Raw genomic sequence first — 17,044 nt, forward strand, 5'->3', positions numbered from 1 at the left:
GTGACTTGCCCAGGGTCACATGACTAGCGTCTGAGGCAGAAATTGAACTCATACCTTCCTAATTTCAGTGCCTGTATGTGAGAAGACGATATTTAAGTAAATACATACAAGATAGATATAGAGTAGACAGATAGAAGGTAACCTCAGTGGGGAAGGCATTAGCATTTGGAGAAAGCAAGAAATTTTTAAAAACTTTTTTTTCTGTTACAAGGAGCACAGGAGTTGGTATATCAGGAAAGTTTTATACTGCAGGCATACAGTGTTTAAGAAGTCATGGGAATTGGGAGTATCTAAATGGAGGAAGTGGTTGTTCCCTCTGTAGAATGTGGACAAACCAGACTGAAAGATGTTGAGAAGGGAAGGGAGTGGGTAGTGAAAAAGGAGAGTAATCAGAATAGACTATGCTTTAAATAAGTTTGACAATGAAAGGAACCAGAGACTGAAAAGGAGCAAGAGGACAAAAAGAACAGTATCGTGAAAATCCAGGGAGGAAAGCACATCTAGAAGAGAGTGGTCAGCAGTCTGAGGGTATTCAGCAGGGTCCTGTGCAACAGATAGTTCAAGAAAGATGAGGACTAAGAAAAGACCATCAAATTTGGCAATTGATTTGTTAAATACCCAGCCAGCATGGTTGTAAGACTTCTCCAGCTGCATTTAGCAGCTCATTAGTAGCAGTGGAAGAGGCAGATGGTGGGAGTAATCCAGGAATGAAGTTTGGCAAGAGATGAGTAGCAAGAGAAATTGTGATTTGTTCAAAATTACATGGGAACTAGCAGAGCTGTGGCTCAGTGTTCATGTGTCAGAAGCAAAAACTTGGTGTTTGAAAATTTCACCTTTCAAGATGTCAGTTACTTCAGGTCTTAAATGCTAGTCTAGGCTGTACAGATCCTTCTTTAGTAACAGGAAACTAATTTTCCTGGGATTTTTTCATTTGTTTTGAGAATTGGAGGGGTGGGACATGGCTAAAAACTAACACCCAGGTTAATGTATTAAACTCACTGAGGGCATAATCTGCAGCACAACATTCTACTAAATTAAACTGTATTCTAGTTACAAGAGCTTTTTCAGATGCCTACCATGGTAGTGCTGCTCTGTTGTGTATAAGGAAAAGGAATTAATTGATTACCCTTTGAAGTCTAGCCAGTAGCAACCTGTGTGTAGCCATGAGTTTTTCTGAGGGTTTGTAGTGTTCAAACTCTAGATAGTATTGAAATTATCTTGACTAGTTAAGGACTCATCTGCATTTACTTGCAGGCTATAAGCTGTTGATACTAAATACTCATTTGTTACATAATTCAAATAACTCCCTCATCATTTGATTGAGTCTCTTATCTGAGTGACATAAACTAAATTTTATAGCACTTCTCCACAAGAATAAATTTTAGGTATCAGGCACCATTCTTCAGGATGCCCTGAGTGACTGCCTCCTATAAAAGGTTGAGTTAGCAGGACTGAGAAAACAATTCCTTGAGGCAAGATTTATGTCTGTGCTTTGGGACAGCCTGTGCTTCTAATGCCTACCTTTAAAAAAAAAAGTGAATTAAAATGCTGGCACCAATTCCCTGACAGGCATGACTGTACATTCCCCCTTGCTTCTCATCCTTCATGGGTTTGGAAGAGTTTTCTGGGTGGGGTTGGCAAATCAGTTTCTAAGAGTTTCCCTGGGGTGGAAACAGTAGTGTCTATTATCTTGAAAAAATTAAATTGAAATTTGTTACCTGTCTCCAGTCTGGTCACATTGACAGTGAAGTCTCCTTCATTTTCAGATCTTCTACAAGCTCTTTGGCACTATTCTCATTTCTGATTTAAAATAGACCTATTTAGTGGTCTGTTTCTTAGTTTTCTTACTAAGTAGTTAGTCTGTTTCTTACTTTTCACTTTTGTTGCCCTTATTTCAAAAGCAGTTTCCTCTACCCCAGCTGGCTATTCTTTCCATTTAGTTCCCTGCCTATAGCTTTGTTGGTATCTTTCAAATAATCTTTTAAAAGGAATAAATTACTGGTTCAAAAGCTATTTAAATCATTAGAAACTCATGTGATATGGATAAAATATGCAAGAGAAATAACTCTAAATCTTACTTATTAAAATATTACTTGTCTTGACCATCCTCCCCTCAAATTACCTTGTATCTCCTTTGAATATATTTTGTATTTACTAATGTATGTGCATTTTGTTTACTCGAAAGAATATAAAGCTCCATGAAGGCAGTAACTTTTTTATCTTCCCAGTGCCTAGCATAGCCTTGCCATAGAGGCTCTTGACAAACCTAAAAGTATGCTAAAGTCTCAATAAACAGGGGTTCAGATAACCAGAAATTTCATTTAGTTCATTTTTCATATACTCAAATTTTTGGGAGTAAGGAGCAAATGACAAGAATACTGACATGAGTTTTCTAGGTTATCTAGTCAAGTCAGTATCGAATAAGATTGGTCTGTATTTTTTTTATGGTCTGTATTTTTTTTATGTGTCTAGCATTATACAATGAGAACTGAGATACAAAAGTCTTCAACAAAAAAATAGTGAATTTCCTTTATGCTAAAGCTGAAAACTGTAGCTATATTTTTTTAAAGTTTTTTTTTAACCATAAGAATTGACACAAAAACAATGTATGCACTATACTGGTTGGAAGAGAGGGCCGTGTTGAAGAGTATCAAGAGACAAAGAAATAGAAAAAGTAGGGAGGAATGCATGAAGTCTTAATGGGTAGCAGCAGAATAGGGAGGGGGACTAATGCCACAAACAAAGGTTACAGATTAAAGATATATGGGATGAGGCACTGTAAACAGTACTGAACTAGGGTTCAGGATACCTCCTGAGTTCCTTTTCCATTTCTGCCATGACCTGTGTCTCTGAATTAGTTATTTAATAAAAATAATAATAGCTAACATTTACATAACACTTTAAGGTTTATAAAGTGGCTCCCCATATGTAAAGCTAAGATGTCGGATTAGATAATCTTCAGAGTCCCTTTCCTGATTATGAAATCGTAAAAGTAGTTTTAGACTTAACTTTAGTATAGTGGGAAGAGCTCTGGATTTTGAGACTGAGGATCTGGATTTGAAACTTGACTCTGCTACTTATTGTTTTTATGACTTTGGACAAATCTGTTAACGTGTCTGGACCTCAGTTTCCTCATTGTGAAATGAAGCATGATCTCAAAGATCTTTACGAGGACTGAATCTGTGATCAGAATCAGAAAATCCGAAAATCCAGTGATCTAGAACAGTGGTATCAAATAAAAACTGATCCCTGCCATGCATATTGATTTAGAAAACTGCAGGTTAGCATATCAGTGTTGTATTGTATTTCTTATTTATTTTGTTTACATTTTAATCTGGTTCTCACTGGGAATTTTGCAGCTATGAGTTGACACCCAGTGGGTAATAGCTCATGCATCGATCATTCTAGTTAATTGGGGTTTTACTGTGCTCTGGAGTTATCACTCCATTCTTTCAAGCACCCCTGTTAGTAAGAAAAGATCATGGTTTGGTGTATCTTAACCACAAATGATAGTAGCCTTGGTTTGGCAGTTTGCCTGAGTTCACAAGAATTGGCAGCTAAGAGAACTAAATTTCTGAGTCTGTTGATTTCTTGTCCTATGCTTTATCTAGTAGACAACACTGCCTCTTGGAGGTCTTCTTTCATTGTTCTAACTCTGCAGCTGAATGTTGTCTAAGAACTGGAGTTCTATATTTAAGCCTTATGTGTTCTTCTGCATTTATAACCTTATCTTTTGGGGGTAAATGGTTTTGTATTTCAAGAGAATTAATTAGTACCCCTTACCTTTCACTTTGATTAGTAGGTAGAAGAGATTTTAAAGCCTAGATTAAAATAAAACATTCAGATTAATAAAGGCTTTAAAAAAAAACTTTGCATTAAGATCACGTGTGATCAGTGTCTGCGAGATAAGTAGAGATAAATAAAACACTTATCCAGTTCAGAAAGTGTTGGTTTGTTTTATATAGCTATAGTAGTGATTATTCAGGACCCTCAAGTTTATCAGTGAGCTTAAGAATTTCCTTTGGTTGAGAATTTTTCCTCTTTTATTCTGTGATTCTTACTGGCCATTTCAAAAACCTAACACCATGGGCTTCTCTACAGCTACATACCCCCATGTACTCCAGAATACAATAGAACTGGCAAACTAATCCCTCTGGAACTATTCTCCCTGAAAAACCAGGTTGGTAGCCAAATTGATACTTTTCAGGTGTTCTACTAAAAACAAAAACATAGATGGAGGTGGCTGCTTCTGTTCAGTTTCCACAATCCTGCCTCTCCTACTCTGCCCTCCTGCCTCAACTTCTTGAAGTATTATAAATCAGGGAGGGGAAGGGAGTGGTACAAGTAGTTAGAGACATGTGTAGAAGTCACCTTGAAGTCATCACAGTAATGTGGCCAGCGCTTCTTAAACTGTGGGTTATGATCCCCAAAATTTGGCAACAGTAAAAGCTTTCTGAATGTACAATGACCAAAAATTAATTAAAAATCAAACAAGTAATGAATCCAAGGTGTTTCTGGCAGCTCTTGCCCACGTTGCATCCCACAACTTCACTGCAGCTTTGTTTCTGAACACACAGCATGCGCATTTTGCTCTGTAATAGTATAGGTATTATAAACATTTTACAGATGAGGAAACTGAGGTATATAGGAGTTAAGTGACTTGCCTAGGGTCACACAGTTAGTGTCTGAGTCATTTTTGAACACACCTCTCCTGACTTTAAGTCAAGCATCTAAAACATCACCTCTACTTTATTGATTCTAAAGTTTTCCTTGTCTTACCATATGTAACTACTTCTTAATTATTTAAGGTCTCATATAGATTATAAAGTACCAGTGACTTCCCCCTTTTCTACCAGAGAGTGATCGGGGAAAAAAAATTTTTTAATGGAATTTAGTACATTTTGGTCAAAATTGTAGTTAAAGATTAAGTAAAGAAGATATTAAGTACATTTTTTTATTTTCTCTTTATCCTACATCATCAAAATGTGGTGTTGACTTCAATTACCTTAAGTTGTCAGTTGCCCAGAAGTATATTGTAGTCCCAGAAATACAATTGCTACTATTCTGTATGCTCTTTTGTCATTTATAAATTAAGCCTGCCCCTCTAGAGAGCAGGTGTGAAAGTATCCTCATTCATTACATCTCCTCCATACTATTGGAATAGCAGCCACCTAACTAGTCTACCTGCCTCAAGGCTCTTCCCACTCCATTCCATCCTCCATTCAACTCAAGGCAATTTTTCTAAAGCTTGTATCAATTTTATTAAAAGGCTACATATTGATGCTAGTACTTCCCTCTGATACTACCCTCTATTTTACTCTGTAGATATCTTGTTTGTACATAGTTGCTTGCAAGTTTTCTCTCCCAGTAGAATGTGTGCTCCTTGCGGGGAGGATCTGCTTTTGATTTTCTTTGCACAGTACCTGGCACTCAGTAGACACTTAACTGTTGACTTAACTTGATTGAAACCATGGATGTATGAAAATTGCAGGATTGGCATCTAGTGAATCATTATTTTGAGCCAGGTAAAATCAGAGTGTTATTTCTCAAATGTTTTTCATGTCATCTTTTTTTTTTAACAAAATAATGAAAATGGGAAATGCATAGCAAAAATGACATTAACAGCCACTATAGTAATTTGATCCAGAAGTTAAACCATCGTAACAACAAAGAGGCCAAATGAATACAGAAAGTACTTTAGTCAACAGATAGTTGACTTACTTGTCAGATGGAGAGCTGTCTGTGAAAGGCAAAACCGGATTTACTCTATAAACTTTTCTCTGTAAAATCTTAGGAAGAAGGATGTTGGACAGATTATGAGCAGTATCATTTAATAAAACCCAAAGAAGCATTTGAGACCAAAATGAGTTTAAAGAATATTTGGCAAAAAATCCAGCTTAGCAAAATTTTCCCAAAATTTTCAGAGATAAAAATGGAAGGAAGACTGCAAATAGAAGAAAAATGGAAAAAGATTTGGGGAGGGGAAAAAACATTTCAACAAACTTTTTTTTTTTCCCAAAGATAAAGGAACTACCTTAGTTGGATCCTACCATCACAGTCCCTGAAATGTTTATAAATGTGTAGTAGAAATGGTACTAAAGAGAACAAAGATGAGAAAAAGCAGCCAGATTGGACCAAGTTTATATTTACAGAAGATTCCTGCTGGAAGTAACACAGTTATAAGGGCATTGAGAGACTGAAATACAAGATATGTGAGGGAGGCAAAAAACCAAAGGTGGGAAAAAAATCAAAGAGGACTAAGAACATCAGTAACTACCAACCTGTGTGCCGACTAGCCTATCCAAAATCTTTGTGAGAGTCATCTATACAGAACCGGAGGACATCTTGAGTGAGTTCATTAGTCATTTTTACAAGTGATATAAAAATAATGGACTACATCATTCCTTAGAGGACATAACAACAGAAATAACCCTGTTTTGGGCCCTCTAATAATAAACATCAGATGAGACAAATCCAAGAGATAGATGTTTGTGAAAGCTATTTACCATTGTAATGGAGAAGATACTGTAGAGTTCAGGTTGAGGAGGATTTCCTGTGAATAATCTGATCTTCTAGTTGTTCCTGTGCTAATTGCATCACCGCTCTTCCCCCACCCCAGGCATTGTACCATCTCTTGGAAGAGATCTGTAATCTTTGGAAGAAGTTGGGAATGTTTATCTAGGAAAGAAAAAGTGGATGAAGAATGTTTAATGCCTAGATTTCAAAATGCATTTGGATGAACACCCTACAGAACTTGCCCATCAGTACTTATGTCTGCATTAACACATATAGACAACAAATTGGGCCTGAGGTTGAACAGGAAGAGGAAGAAATAGGTTGGATTTCTTTTATGAAATTATTGCCACATTCTTTTACTGACCTCAAGCTTCCCACAAAAACAAAGACCGATATTTTAAATACTAATATTTTATTGGTTATTTCTGGAGCACCATTACCTCTGAAAAATTAAGATCAGTATCACACAGTGGGTGTTGACAGGCTGCAACGTATAATCAGTGAGCATCTTTGAAGAATAGGAGTAAAAGATATCATCTAGGAATAATATTGTAGGAAAAGCAAATGTGCTGGTCATGTGGCAAGAACAAGAAATGACAGGTATGTAGCCAGAGTATTCCACCTTTACTTTCCTAATGTTGGAAGAAAGGCCTCTAACACGTTGAATGTTCCCATTTAGTGGAAAACTTGTGAGATCATGGGCATGAGTCACATGGCATGAGTAGGTATGGATGGTTTGAGGACCTACACTGTTGGAGGGAACCTCCTGAATTGAATGGATCTCAGATCCCATTTGAGTGTTTGAGAGAGTTAAAACAAAAAACTAATCTTTATGATACAGGTTCCTTAATAGTAAAGGGAAGTACTGGCAGTTGTTGAAGACTTATATGGTAGACTTTCAGTCTGGCTGCTGCTTTCATGGCCTCTCATCTTCTTCCCAGCTCATTGCTAGAATTTCAAGCTGGACCCGGAACATCTAAAAACAGTACCCCGCTTACCTTAATCAGTCAAGTACTTTCTGGTTACTTCTCTGCTATTTAAAATATAGATTCTGTTATTTGTTCTTTCAAGGGAATAAGCATAGTTTAAATTTTAGATTTAAATAGAAATTATTTATGGAGTTAAAAATAGAATCTCTACTCATATTATCATATTATCTAATATTTGACATTTGTATTGTTTATTATCATTTATTTGTCTACAAATTCTCTTAATGCTTAACTCATACCAGTTAACCCTTTAAGGTTAAAATTTTTTTTTTTTCCTCAAAATTGAGATTAGATATACTTGCAACTGAATACTTCCTGTTATGGATCCTGCCTCATGCTCCTATTTAGGCAATGTCTATTTTACCCTAGATTTCACTATTCCTTGGAATGTTTACCAATTGTTGGTATTGGTAAGCAGCTACCATTCCCTGTATCATGTTAATGTATTTGTTTGGCTTGCTAGCCCAAGGCGTATTAATATGATGAATTGACGTTATGTTCCTACCAACTAATTATAAACTTTTTCATTATTTTTAATTGTCTAGGCTTCTTCTGTAATGACCTTAATACTTCATTTCAAAGTATGCTTATCTGAAGAATATTCGGATTTTTTTTCCTAATTTGAAATACACAACCTGTTGAGATATTAACTGATAATTATTTGTGATGAAAGCAGAAATTACAAATCTCTCTCAAACATGCTTTGATACAATTTAACTGCAATACCATAATGAAACCTTATTTCTTTTTCTTTTTAGATGTATGGTCTGCAGGATGTGTATTGGCTGAGCTGTTACTAGGACAACCAATCTTTCCAGGGGACAGTGGTGTGGATCAGTTGGTGGAAATAATCAAGGTTGGCACTTAACTGGGGTTGTAGAACTTTTGAGGTGGAAGAGATTTTAGCATTGATATATTCTAACTTCATGTTTTTGCAAGAAAGGAAACAGACCTAGGTTAAGTAACTTGCCTAGAATTATACAGCTAACAAATGGCAGTCCTAGGACAAGCTCTTCTGACTTCCACTGAGGCTAAATAATTTGTTTGGGAGGTCTAAGGCAAGAAAGTGGGCATTTCATCAACTTAATTTTGTTACTATTATTTAATGTACTTTTTTTTAATTAAGGGTAAAATCCTAAATTGAAATGATCTTGAACTTTTCAACGTGAATCACTGAATTTTTTGAACCTCTTAATGCTTTCAGTAAAGACTTCCATGTTTATGATTTTATATTTTTATGGCAGTTTCTGAAAGTTTCATCCTTAAAGGAATTAAACTCAGAACCCGTTTCTGCTTCCCCTCCCTCTTATTTTTAGTAAGTCTGTTTGTATGTCATAGCAATTTAACAAGCATTTATTGAGTGCCTGTTATATGCTAAATAGTGGTAGGAGCTAGGGATAAAGAATTTAAAAAGCAAAGAGCAAAAAAAGAGCAAAAAGCTCTCAAGATTACATTTTCAGGGGATTGGGGCTGGGAATGGGACATGTACATGGCAAAGTAAATAGAAAGTAATACAGTGTAGTTTCTGGGTAGAGGTATTAACAACTGGGGGAATCAGGATAGGCCTTTCATAACAGGCTGCCTCTGAGCTAAGCCTTGAAGAAAGCCACAGTTTATGTGAGTTTGGAGGTAAAAAGTGAATGCAGTCTAAAGATGGGAGAAAGCATTTATAAAGGCAAAGAAATTGGAGAAATGGAATTTTGGCTGAAAGATAGAGTATGTTAAAGAGAATAATATGAAATCTGTCTGAAGAGGTAAGCAGGAGCCAGATTATGAAAGCCTTTAAAAACCAGACATGTTATCTCCAAGAAAGCAGAATAATTAACTTCATCAAATTGATATAACCCAAAAGTCTTAGGCAAATTATTTCATGCAGTTTAAAATAGGATCCATGTTCTCATATGCTCACAGAGCAGTAAGTATAGTTGAATGCAAAAAAATAAAAAATCCATGAAATAAAATCAACCACTTAGATCCCTATCCCCCAAATCTACTTCATGTGCCAGTCACAATGAGCAAGAGAAACCTTGCAAGCTTATGCTCCATGGAAGTTCCTACCAGGTTCCCTATGTCAGTGTCTCAGTCTTCAGCCCCTCCTACATTTGCACTACAAGAGGCAACAGACGCTAAGTGTGCCAAGCCCTTAGAAAGAAAAGGACAGCAACTGGATCAGAGAAAGGACAGATAGTACCAACAGTGCATAGCACAGCACAGAGCCATCTAGAGGAAGAAAACTTCTGTGACTAAGAGAAAGGAGATAAGGAACCCAGCTGGTCTAAGACTTCTTTACTACAGAGTTTTCCTTGGGCAGAGATCCAAGCAGATATCCTACATCTCCCCATTAAGGGAGTGTGAGTACCTCAAACTTTGCAGGGTGAGGTGGTTGTCTAGATATCAAAGAATGAGGAGAGAAATCAGATGCAAACAACTCTGAATATCAGACAGAAGACTAAAAAGCCCAGAGCCTGATAAAAACTTAGCTCTAAAGTTGACAAATCAATAGAGGCTTATACAGAAAAGCAAGAATGAGTAAAACTTTGGCCAAAGTACAATTAACAAGTATTATAATATGGAGGGAAATTAACCAAAACTCTCCAACCAAAAAGAGATTCTGGAGACTCCTCAGAAAGCAAGAAATATGAACAAGAAACTCCAGGATGGTTCAAAACAGAGAAATAAAATACAGAAGATTATAGGAGTAAAATTACATTAGAAATCAAAAGTTCTCAGTACAGAACTAAAAAAAAAACATAGTATATAGAACTTATAAGATACAAGAAATAATCTCTGAGAGTAGTAGAGAGTTCAAGAGAAAAAATAATAGATTTGGAACGTAACTATCCAGAAGTGGAAGATAATTTGGCAACTCAAAAGCAAAAGACACCAGTTTTAAAAGAACACGTGACTTCTATACAAATAAAAGTGATCTCGAAAACATGCTTGATAGGATTAATTTAAGAATAAATAATAGAGGTGATGATGGGCATCCTTGCTTCACCCCTGATTGTACTGGGAAGGAGTCTTGCTTATTCCCATTACAGATAATGTTTGCTGATGATTTTAGATAAATATCGCTTGTATGCCTAGGCTCTCTGTTAAATTCTTTACATATATTATTTCACTTGATCCTTACAACAACTCTGGGAAGTAGGTGCTATTATTATCACCATCTTAACGCATGAGGAAACTGAGTAGACAAAGGTTAAGTGACTTGTTCAGTCACAAAGTTAGTGTCTAAGGGTTGATTTGAACTCAAATATTGCCGACTCCAGGCCCAACATGCTCTTCTCATTGCACCAACTAGATTTCTCAATCATATACAAATCTCTCTCTCTCTCTCTTTCTCTCTCTCACTCTCTCACTCTCTCACACACACACACAGACACACATACACTCTCTCCCTCTCTCTCCCTCTCTCTGTCTCTCTCTCTGTCTCTCTCTCTCTCTCTCTTTATCTTCTTCATACATAATTGTTTGTATGTTGTCTCTCATTTAGACTGTGATTTCCTTCAGAGGATGAACTGCCTTTTGTTTCCCCAGTGCTTAGCACAGTGCCTCACACATAGTAGGTTAAATAAATGTCTAGTGACTGAATTAATTGGATATAATCAACAGAGGGAAAACACTAGCATTAAGGCAGATTAAGAAAGTTTCTTGTGGAAAGTGGGATTTTAGCCGGTACTTAAAGGAAGCCAGTGAGGCCGGTAAACAGAGTTGAAGAGGAAGAAAATTTTAGGCATGGGGATAGTTAGTGAAAATGCCCAGAGTTGGAAATGGAGTGTCATGTAAGAAACAGCAAAGAGGCCAGTGTCATTTGATTGCAGAGTCTATGAGAGGAGAGTAATGTGTAGGAAGCCTATAAAGGTAGGAGGGGGACCAGGTTATGAAGAGCTTTGAATGTCAAAATAGTTTATACTTGGTCCTGGAGGCAATAGGGAAGCAGTGGAGTTTATTAAATGGGGGAGGGAGGGTTGCTATGGTCAGACCTACACTTTAGTAATATCACTTTGATATCCTAGTAGATCTGAGAGCATCACCTAGAGTGGAGATGGACTTGAGGCAAAGAGATTAGCTAGCAGGCTATTGCAATAGGCCAAGTTTGAGGTGATAAGGACGTGCACCAACATGACGGCAGTGTCAAAGAAGAAATGTTACCAATCAAATCAAAAGTCTTGACATCAGATTGCGTCTGAGGGGTGAGAAAGTGAAGAGTCAAGCATGATATATAAGTTACCAGCTGGGTGACTGGGTGGAAGGTGGTGATCTTCACAATAATAAGCAAGTCAAGAGATGAGGACTTCAGCATAAAAATAATGAACATGTCAGGTATGGACATGTTGAGTTTAAGATATTTATACATCTGATTTGAGGTTAGAGCTGGAGAAGTAAATTTAGGAATCATTAGCATAGAGATCATGACTGAATCCCTTAGAGCTGCTCTGATCACCAAGCAAAGTGGTATAAAGGGAAAAGAGAAGAGGACCCATGACAGAGCCTTGGGAACATGCAGTATTAATGGGCCTGACTTGGATTAAGATCCAGCAAAAGAGACTGAGGAGGAGGAAATTATGAGGGAGAAGAGGGTGAACTACAGTGCTGAAGGCTAGCCATTAGATTTGGTGATTAAGAAATCATTGGTCACTCTGGAGAGAGCAGTTTCAGTTGGATATTAAGGCCAAAAACGAGGTAGAAGAGTTAAGAAGAGAATAAGAGGGAAAGTAGAGGCCCTAATTATAGATAATAATGTTTACATAGCTCTTACTATGGACTAGTCCTTGTACACTTTACAATTGCTATCTCATCTGATCCTCATAACAACCCTGGGAGGTGCGTGCTATTATCATCTCCATTTTATGAAGGCAAACAGAGGGGAAGTGATTTGGCTCAGGGTCACCAAGCTAGTATCTGAGGCTGAATTTGAACTCAGTTCTTACTGACTTCAGGCCCAGTGTCCAGTGTGCCCCATGGCTGCCTTCTCAAGGAAATTTAGCCATAGAAGTGGGGAGAGACATGGAACAATACATAGCAGGATTGAAAGGAAAACGTGAGGCTTTTTGAGGATGGGGAAGACATGTGCATGTTTAAGCAATGAGTAGACTGGGAGCAATTGAAGATTAGTAAGAGAATAAAGATGATAGAGGTGGCAGTTTGCTAGAGAAGACAGCATGAAAAGGGAATCACTTGTGCATGTAGATGGGTTAGCCATGACAAGAAGGGCCATTTCTTCATATGTGATAAGCTGCGGGCAGTAGTGGCAGAAGGCATCTGAGTAATAGGAGATGGGAAGAGGGAAGAAGAAGCTCTCAGTGAATGGCCTCAATATTTTTAGTAAGATATAGGTCGTGCCTCACATATATACTAAATAGTACACTTTCTCTTACTTTTTATGCTCTTTTCCTGTCTCTGCTTACTTTGTTTGCATTAGTTCATGTAAGCCTTTCTGTGCTTCTCTAGCATGTTCAGCATTGTTAATAGTACTAATATACCATTACAGTTTGTTTAGCCATTCTGCTAATCAGTGGACATCTATTTTATTTCCAGTTCTTTACTGTGACTAAAAGCACTACCGTAGATATTTTGCTACATTTGGGGACTTATTCTTATTAATGACCTCTCTAGGGTATCTACCTAGCAGTATAATCTCTGGGTCAAAATATATGTGCATTTTTCATAATTACAAATTGCTTTCCAGAATGGTTATAGTAATTCCGATTTTTGCCAACAATGCATCACTGTGCGTGTCTTTCCATAACCCTTCTGACATTGACTATATAGTCCCATCTTTTGTGATTTTTTTTTTTTGCCATTTAAGCATTGTCATTACAATTGCTTTTTTGAGTGCCCTTCCACAGAGTTCCAGTAAAGTGTATATGAGTTTCACAGTGTGCTCCCAAATTCCACTTTAAAAGTTCCAAACAGTACTTTCAGTGTAATTCTTAGACAGTCCCCAAATTCTAATCTTTAAGAGTTCCCAGGCCTACCTCACCTGGTGAAACAGTAAGGCAATAATAACAATGTAGATGATAATTGTCAAAATGCCTTTGTAGTTATCGCAAAGTATACGAGACTCTCCACATAGAAGGTAAAAGAAGTAAACCATTTATTCAAATACCAGAGAACCATATGCCATAACCAAATGCTCAATTCCCACAGCCAGTGAGTTCACTTCATCATAACAGCAAGGAACCCAAAACACTCCATACAGAATATCACATGGAGCCTGGCCATCCTGAAACCTGTCCGACCCCCTGCCGAGGTCTTCCCCAAAACAAACTCACAGTACAGCTAAGTCAGCCTGTTCAGTTCTAACCATCACAAAGGCAGCCATTAGCAGCCACCAGTAGTCATAGGCTTCCTGTAACATAAGCAGGTCACATGGCCTATTAATGGGTGGGAAAGATCTTCAAATCAAAACTGCTAATACACCTGGTGGGTCTGAAAATCATTATCACCCCCGAACAAAAAAAAAATGCAAGTCCTACAAACAAAGAATTCACAGTGTTTATTATTTTCAGGGCATTATTATAAAGATGGAAAATATATTTACCTCTCTTTTTCCTTGTTTAATGCCGATATCCAGTTTTTCTCTATTCCTCATGGGTCGGGCTATTGGAATTTCTCGTGATATGTAGTCCACACTGCTACAAGCCTGGGGGCCACCTAGGATTCATATTTTTCAGTATCATCTCCCATTTTAGTGAGGCCATTCCAATCCATTATTGCCAAGTATAACCATAAACACTTGTTGCAGGTCAGACCTTAATCATTTTGTCTATTGCGTCATTCCTATTAGAATGAAATAAGACACTCATAGACCATGGAAAAATTAACAAAAGCAGATTTATTGAGCTACAGCAGGAAAAGATTTTTAGCAAGGGAGTCAGTTGAGTTCAATTTCACTAACTATATTGGCCATAGTTATCTACTAGTCAGAAACCTGAGGGAAGAAAGCAACCCCACCTCCTTATGTGATGGCTTTTATATTTAGATCTTAGGGGAGGTTGTCAGTGGAAAGAATGTAAGCCCTCTTGATCCCATGGGTGGGCTGCAGCTGGCTAAACTGATTCAGAGAGCCTGTTGTTAAATTTTCACTGTGGATATTTACACCTTGGAAATTGACAGATGCTAGAAATCAAGGCTTGATTTATTGTTCTTTTAATGGTCTAGACTTAAGAAGGTGATGGAGAAAATGTTTGGAATACTAATTAAAATGTGTCCCTTCTTGTGAGTCAGTTGTTATATACTATTTTCTGAGCCAGTTAAGTCTCAGGAATGTTTTTAATAGCTTTCAAAGCAAAACTAGCCTAGTCTAGGTGACAGTTAATCCTCTTACCATGTCATTCACAGGAAAGATCTCTTCAACTTCAACTTTTTTTTGGTGGTCTCCATTACAGTAGTAGACATCTTTGGCAAACGTATCACCCTGTTGTATGACTCCTGATTTTTATGATCAAGTGGTCATTGAATGGAGTTATATTTCATTTTTATGTCTTTCAGGGAACCTTGAATGAGTTTGATTTGTAGATGGGAGACACTTGATTGTAAAAGAGCCTTTAAGACAGTATTTTGTTCTATTAAGTCAAATAGTTTTTAACAGTCCAGAAACAGTAAACATGTTAGGAAGTTAAAATTTCATCTTTCAATTAATTATGAAATGATAAAAATGTGATCCACTATTGAATGAAAAATGCCATTCAAAATAACTACAAAATGTATTAAATATCTGAGTATCAATCTACTATGATGCACTCCAGCATGAAGAGTGTTTAAACAGAAGGGAAGAGGAAAGACCAAAGGAAAGTAGAGGCACTGATAGCCAATACCATCATTGAACCACTGGAAGATGGAGAGAGAATTCCAGGGATTAAGACAGATGTTTGCAGCCCTAGTACCAACTACTCTGGTTAGAATGACAGTATTTAAAACATCCAGACCACCAAGGGGATAGGATCACATGAAGCCTTCCTACACCATCCCAGGAGGAAAAGGTCAGTTCTGTCTCTGCCAGGAAATCCTAATTCAGGAACTGAGGCTGGAAATAAGAATAAAGAGGGGAACAAATCCTGCAAAGCCTAATGAAGAAAATGGTTAATAAAAATCCAAGAGGTAAACCTAGGAGAAAAGAATGACTTCACAAAACTACAAGTAGCACCTAAAAGGGGAAAAAAGACTTGCTCACAAGAATTAGAAAATAGCTCAAAAAATGAAGCAATAAATTAAAAGTAGAATTAGAATTAGAGCTCTTAAATAAAAATTGGAAAGAACTTAGAACAGAATATGGAAAACCTTAACCAAGTTGTAGACAGCCTGAAAAATGGAACGAAGCAAAGAACTCAATTATTTTGCAAGACAGTGAATATTATAATAGAATCAAAAGACTAAAATAAAATAATCTATTATCAGGGGGAAAAAACTGATCTAGAAATCGATTGAGAAGAGAAAATTTAAGAATCATTGGAATCCTGGGAGACCACAGACAAATCAGGATACCATATTTTAAGAAATCGTAAAAGAAAACTTGTCTAGCTTTATTAGAACCACCACCAGCAATGTGAAAGGAGAAAGAATCTAGTCCCTGCCTGAAAAATATCCCAAATTAATTTTGCCTGGTAATGTCATAGATAAAATCCAGAGCTTCAAGGTCAAAGAAAAAGTATGTAGTTAGAAAAGAGAGTTTCATGGACCAAATAACATTAGAACCATGCAAAAATTATGTTACAGCTTTTCTGAAAGAGAAAGTTGGAATACAGTACTCCAAAAAGCACAAGATAAAGGCTTACATACAAGAATAGCCCTTCCTTCAAGAATGAATATAATCCCATAAGAAGAAAAGTACACTTTTAATAGAAGTAGGACTTTTAAGTATTCCTGATCTAAAAGAGAAAAATGGAAATCTTGGAAACACAAACGTGGGAGAAGGGAAACCTAGGAAGCTAAATGCATTTGAACAATTGGAAGGAGATGAAAGATGGTGAGGTTTTGATGTGATGAGGAAGAAGAGATAAGTGTCCCTTCAGACAACCTGACTGCTTTCATTGGCCACAAAGGGAGTGGAGAAAGAACAAAAAAAGAGCCTGCAGTCATTCCCCCCCCTTTTTTTTTTGTTTTAAAATACAGAAAAGAAAGGGAGGAAGGAATAAATTAGAGAAGAAATAAAGGGAGAATTTAAGATTACGTTTAATTAGCTGTATGAGATAAAAAGAGCATACAAACATGGAAGCAAGTGAGAGAGACTGGACATCTGATGAACTTCACTCTTACCCACATTGGGCAAAGAAGATTTGAATACACAGGTACATCAGAGAAGTCAAAATTCAAATGGGAAACAGGTAGAGGATGGGAGAGAGGTAGTTTTAAGAGGAAGGGTAAAATTGGGGGGTTGGGGGCGGGAATAGTCAGAAGCAAAACAAATTTCAAATTTAGAGCAGGGATCCTAAAAGAGCAATTAAAAGGAGAGAAAAAAAATCGCTAGAACAAGCAAATCAAGATTTGGGCTAAATGAAGAATAGAGGGGCAAAAGTTTGGAGTAAACCATTTTA

The 17,044-nt window shown here is 37.0% G+C and overlaps 1 protein-coding gene across 4 annotated transcripts in view; it reads left to right on the forward strand.

Moving 5' to 3' along the window:
- Window positions 1-17,044, forward strand: part of GSK3B (glycogen synthase kinase 3 beta) — a 285,006-nt gene that overhangs the window by 176,290 nt on the left and 91,672 nt on the right. For all 4 annotated transcript variants that reach the window (XM_036746202.1, XM_036746204.1, XM_036746201.1 and 1 more), the window contains exon 7: window positions 8,264-8,361. In XM_036746202.1, coding sequence (XP_036602097.1) covers window positions 8,264-8,361 — 98 coding nt within the window. The remainder of the gene's footprint in view (window positions 1-8,263; window positions 8,362-17,044) is intronic.

This window comes from Trichosurus vulpecula, chromosome 2 (genome assembly GCF_011100635.1).
Source record: "Trichosurus vulpecula isolate mTriVul1 chromosome 2, mTriVul1.pri, whole genome shotgun sequence".
Classification (NCBI taxonomy): domain Eukaryota; kingdom Metazoa; phylum Chordata; class Mammalia; order Diprotodontia; family Phalangeridae; genus Trichosurus; species Trichosurus vulpecula.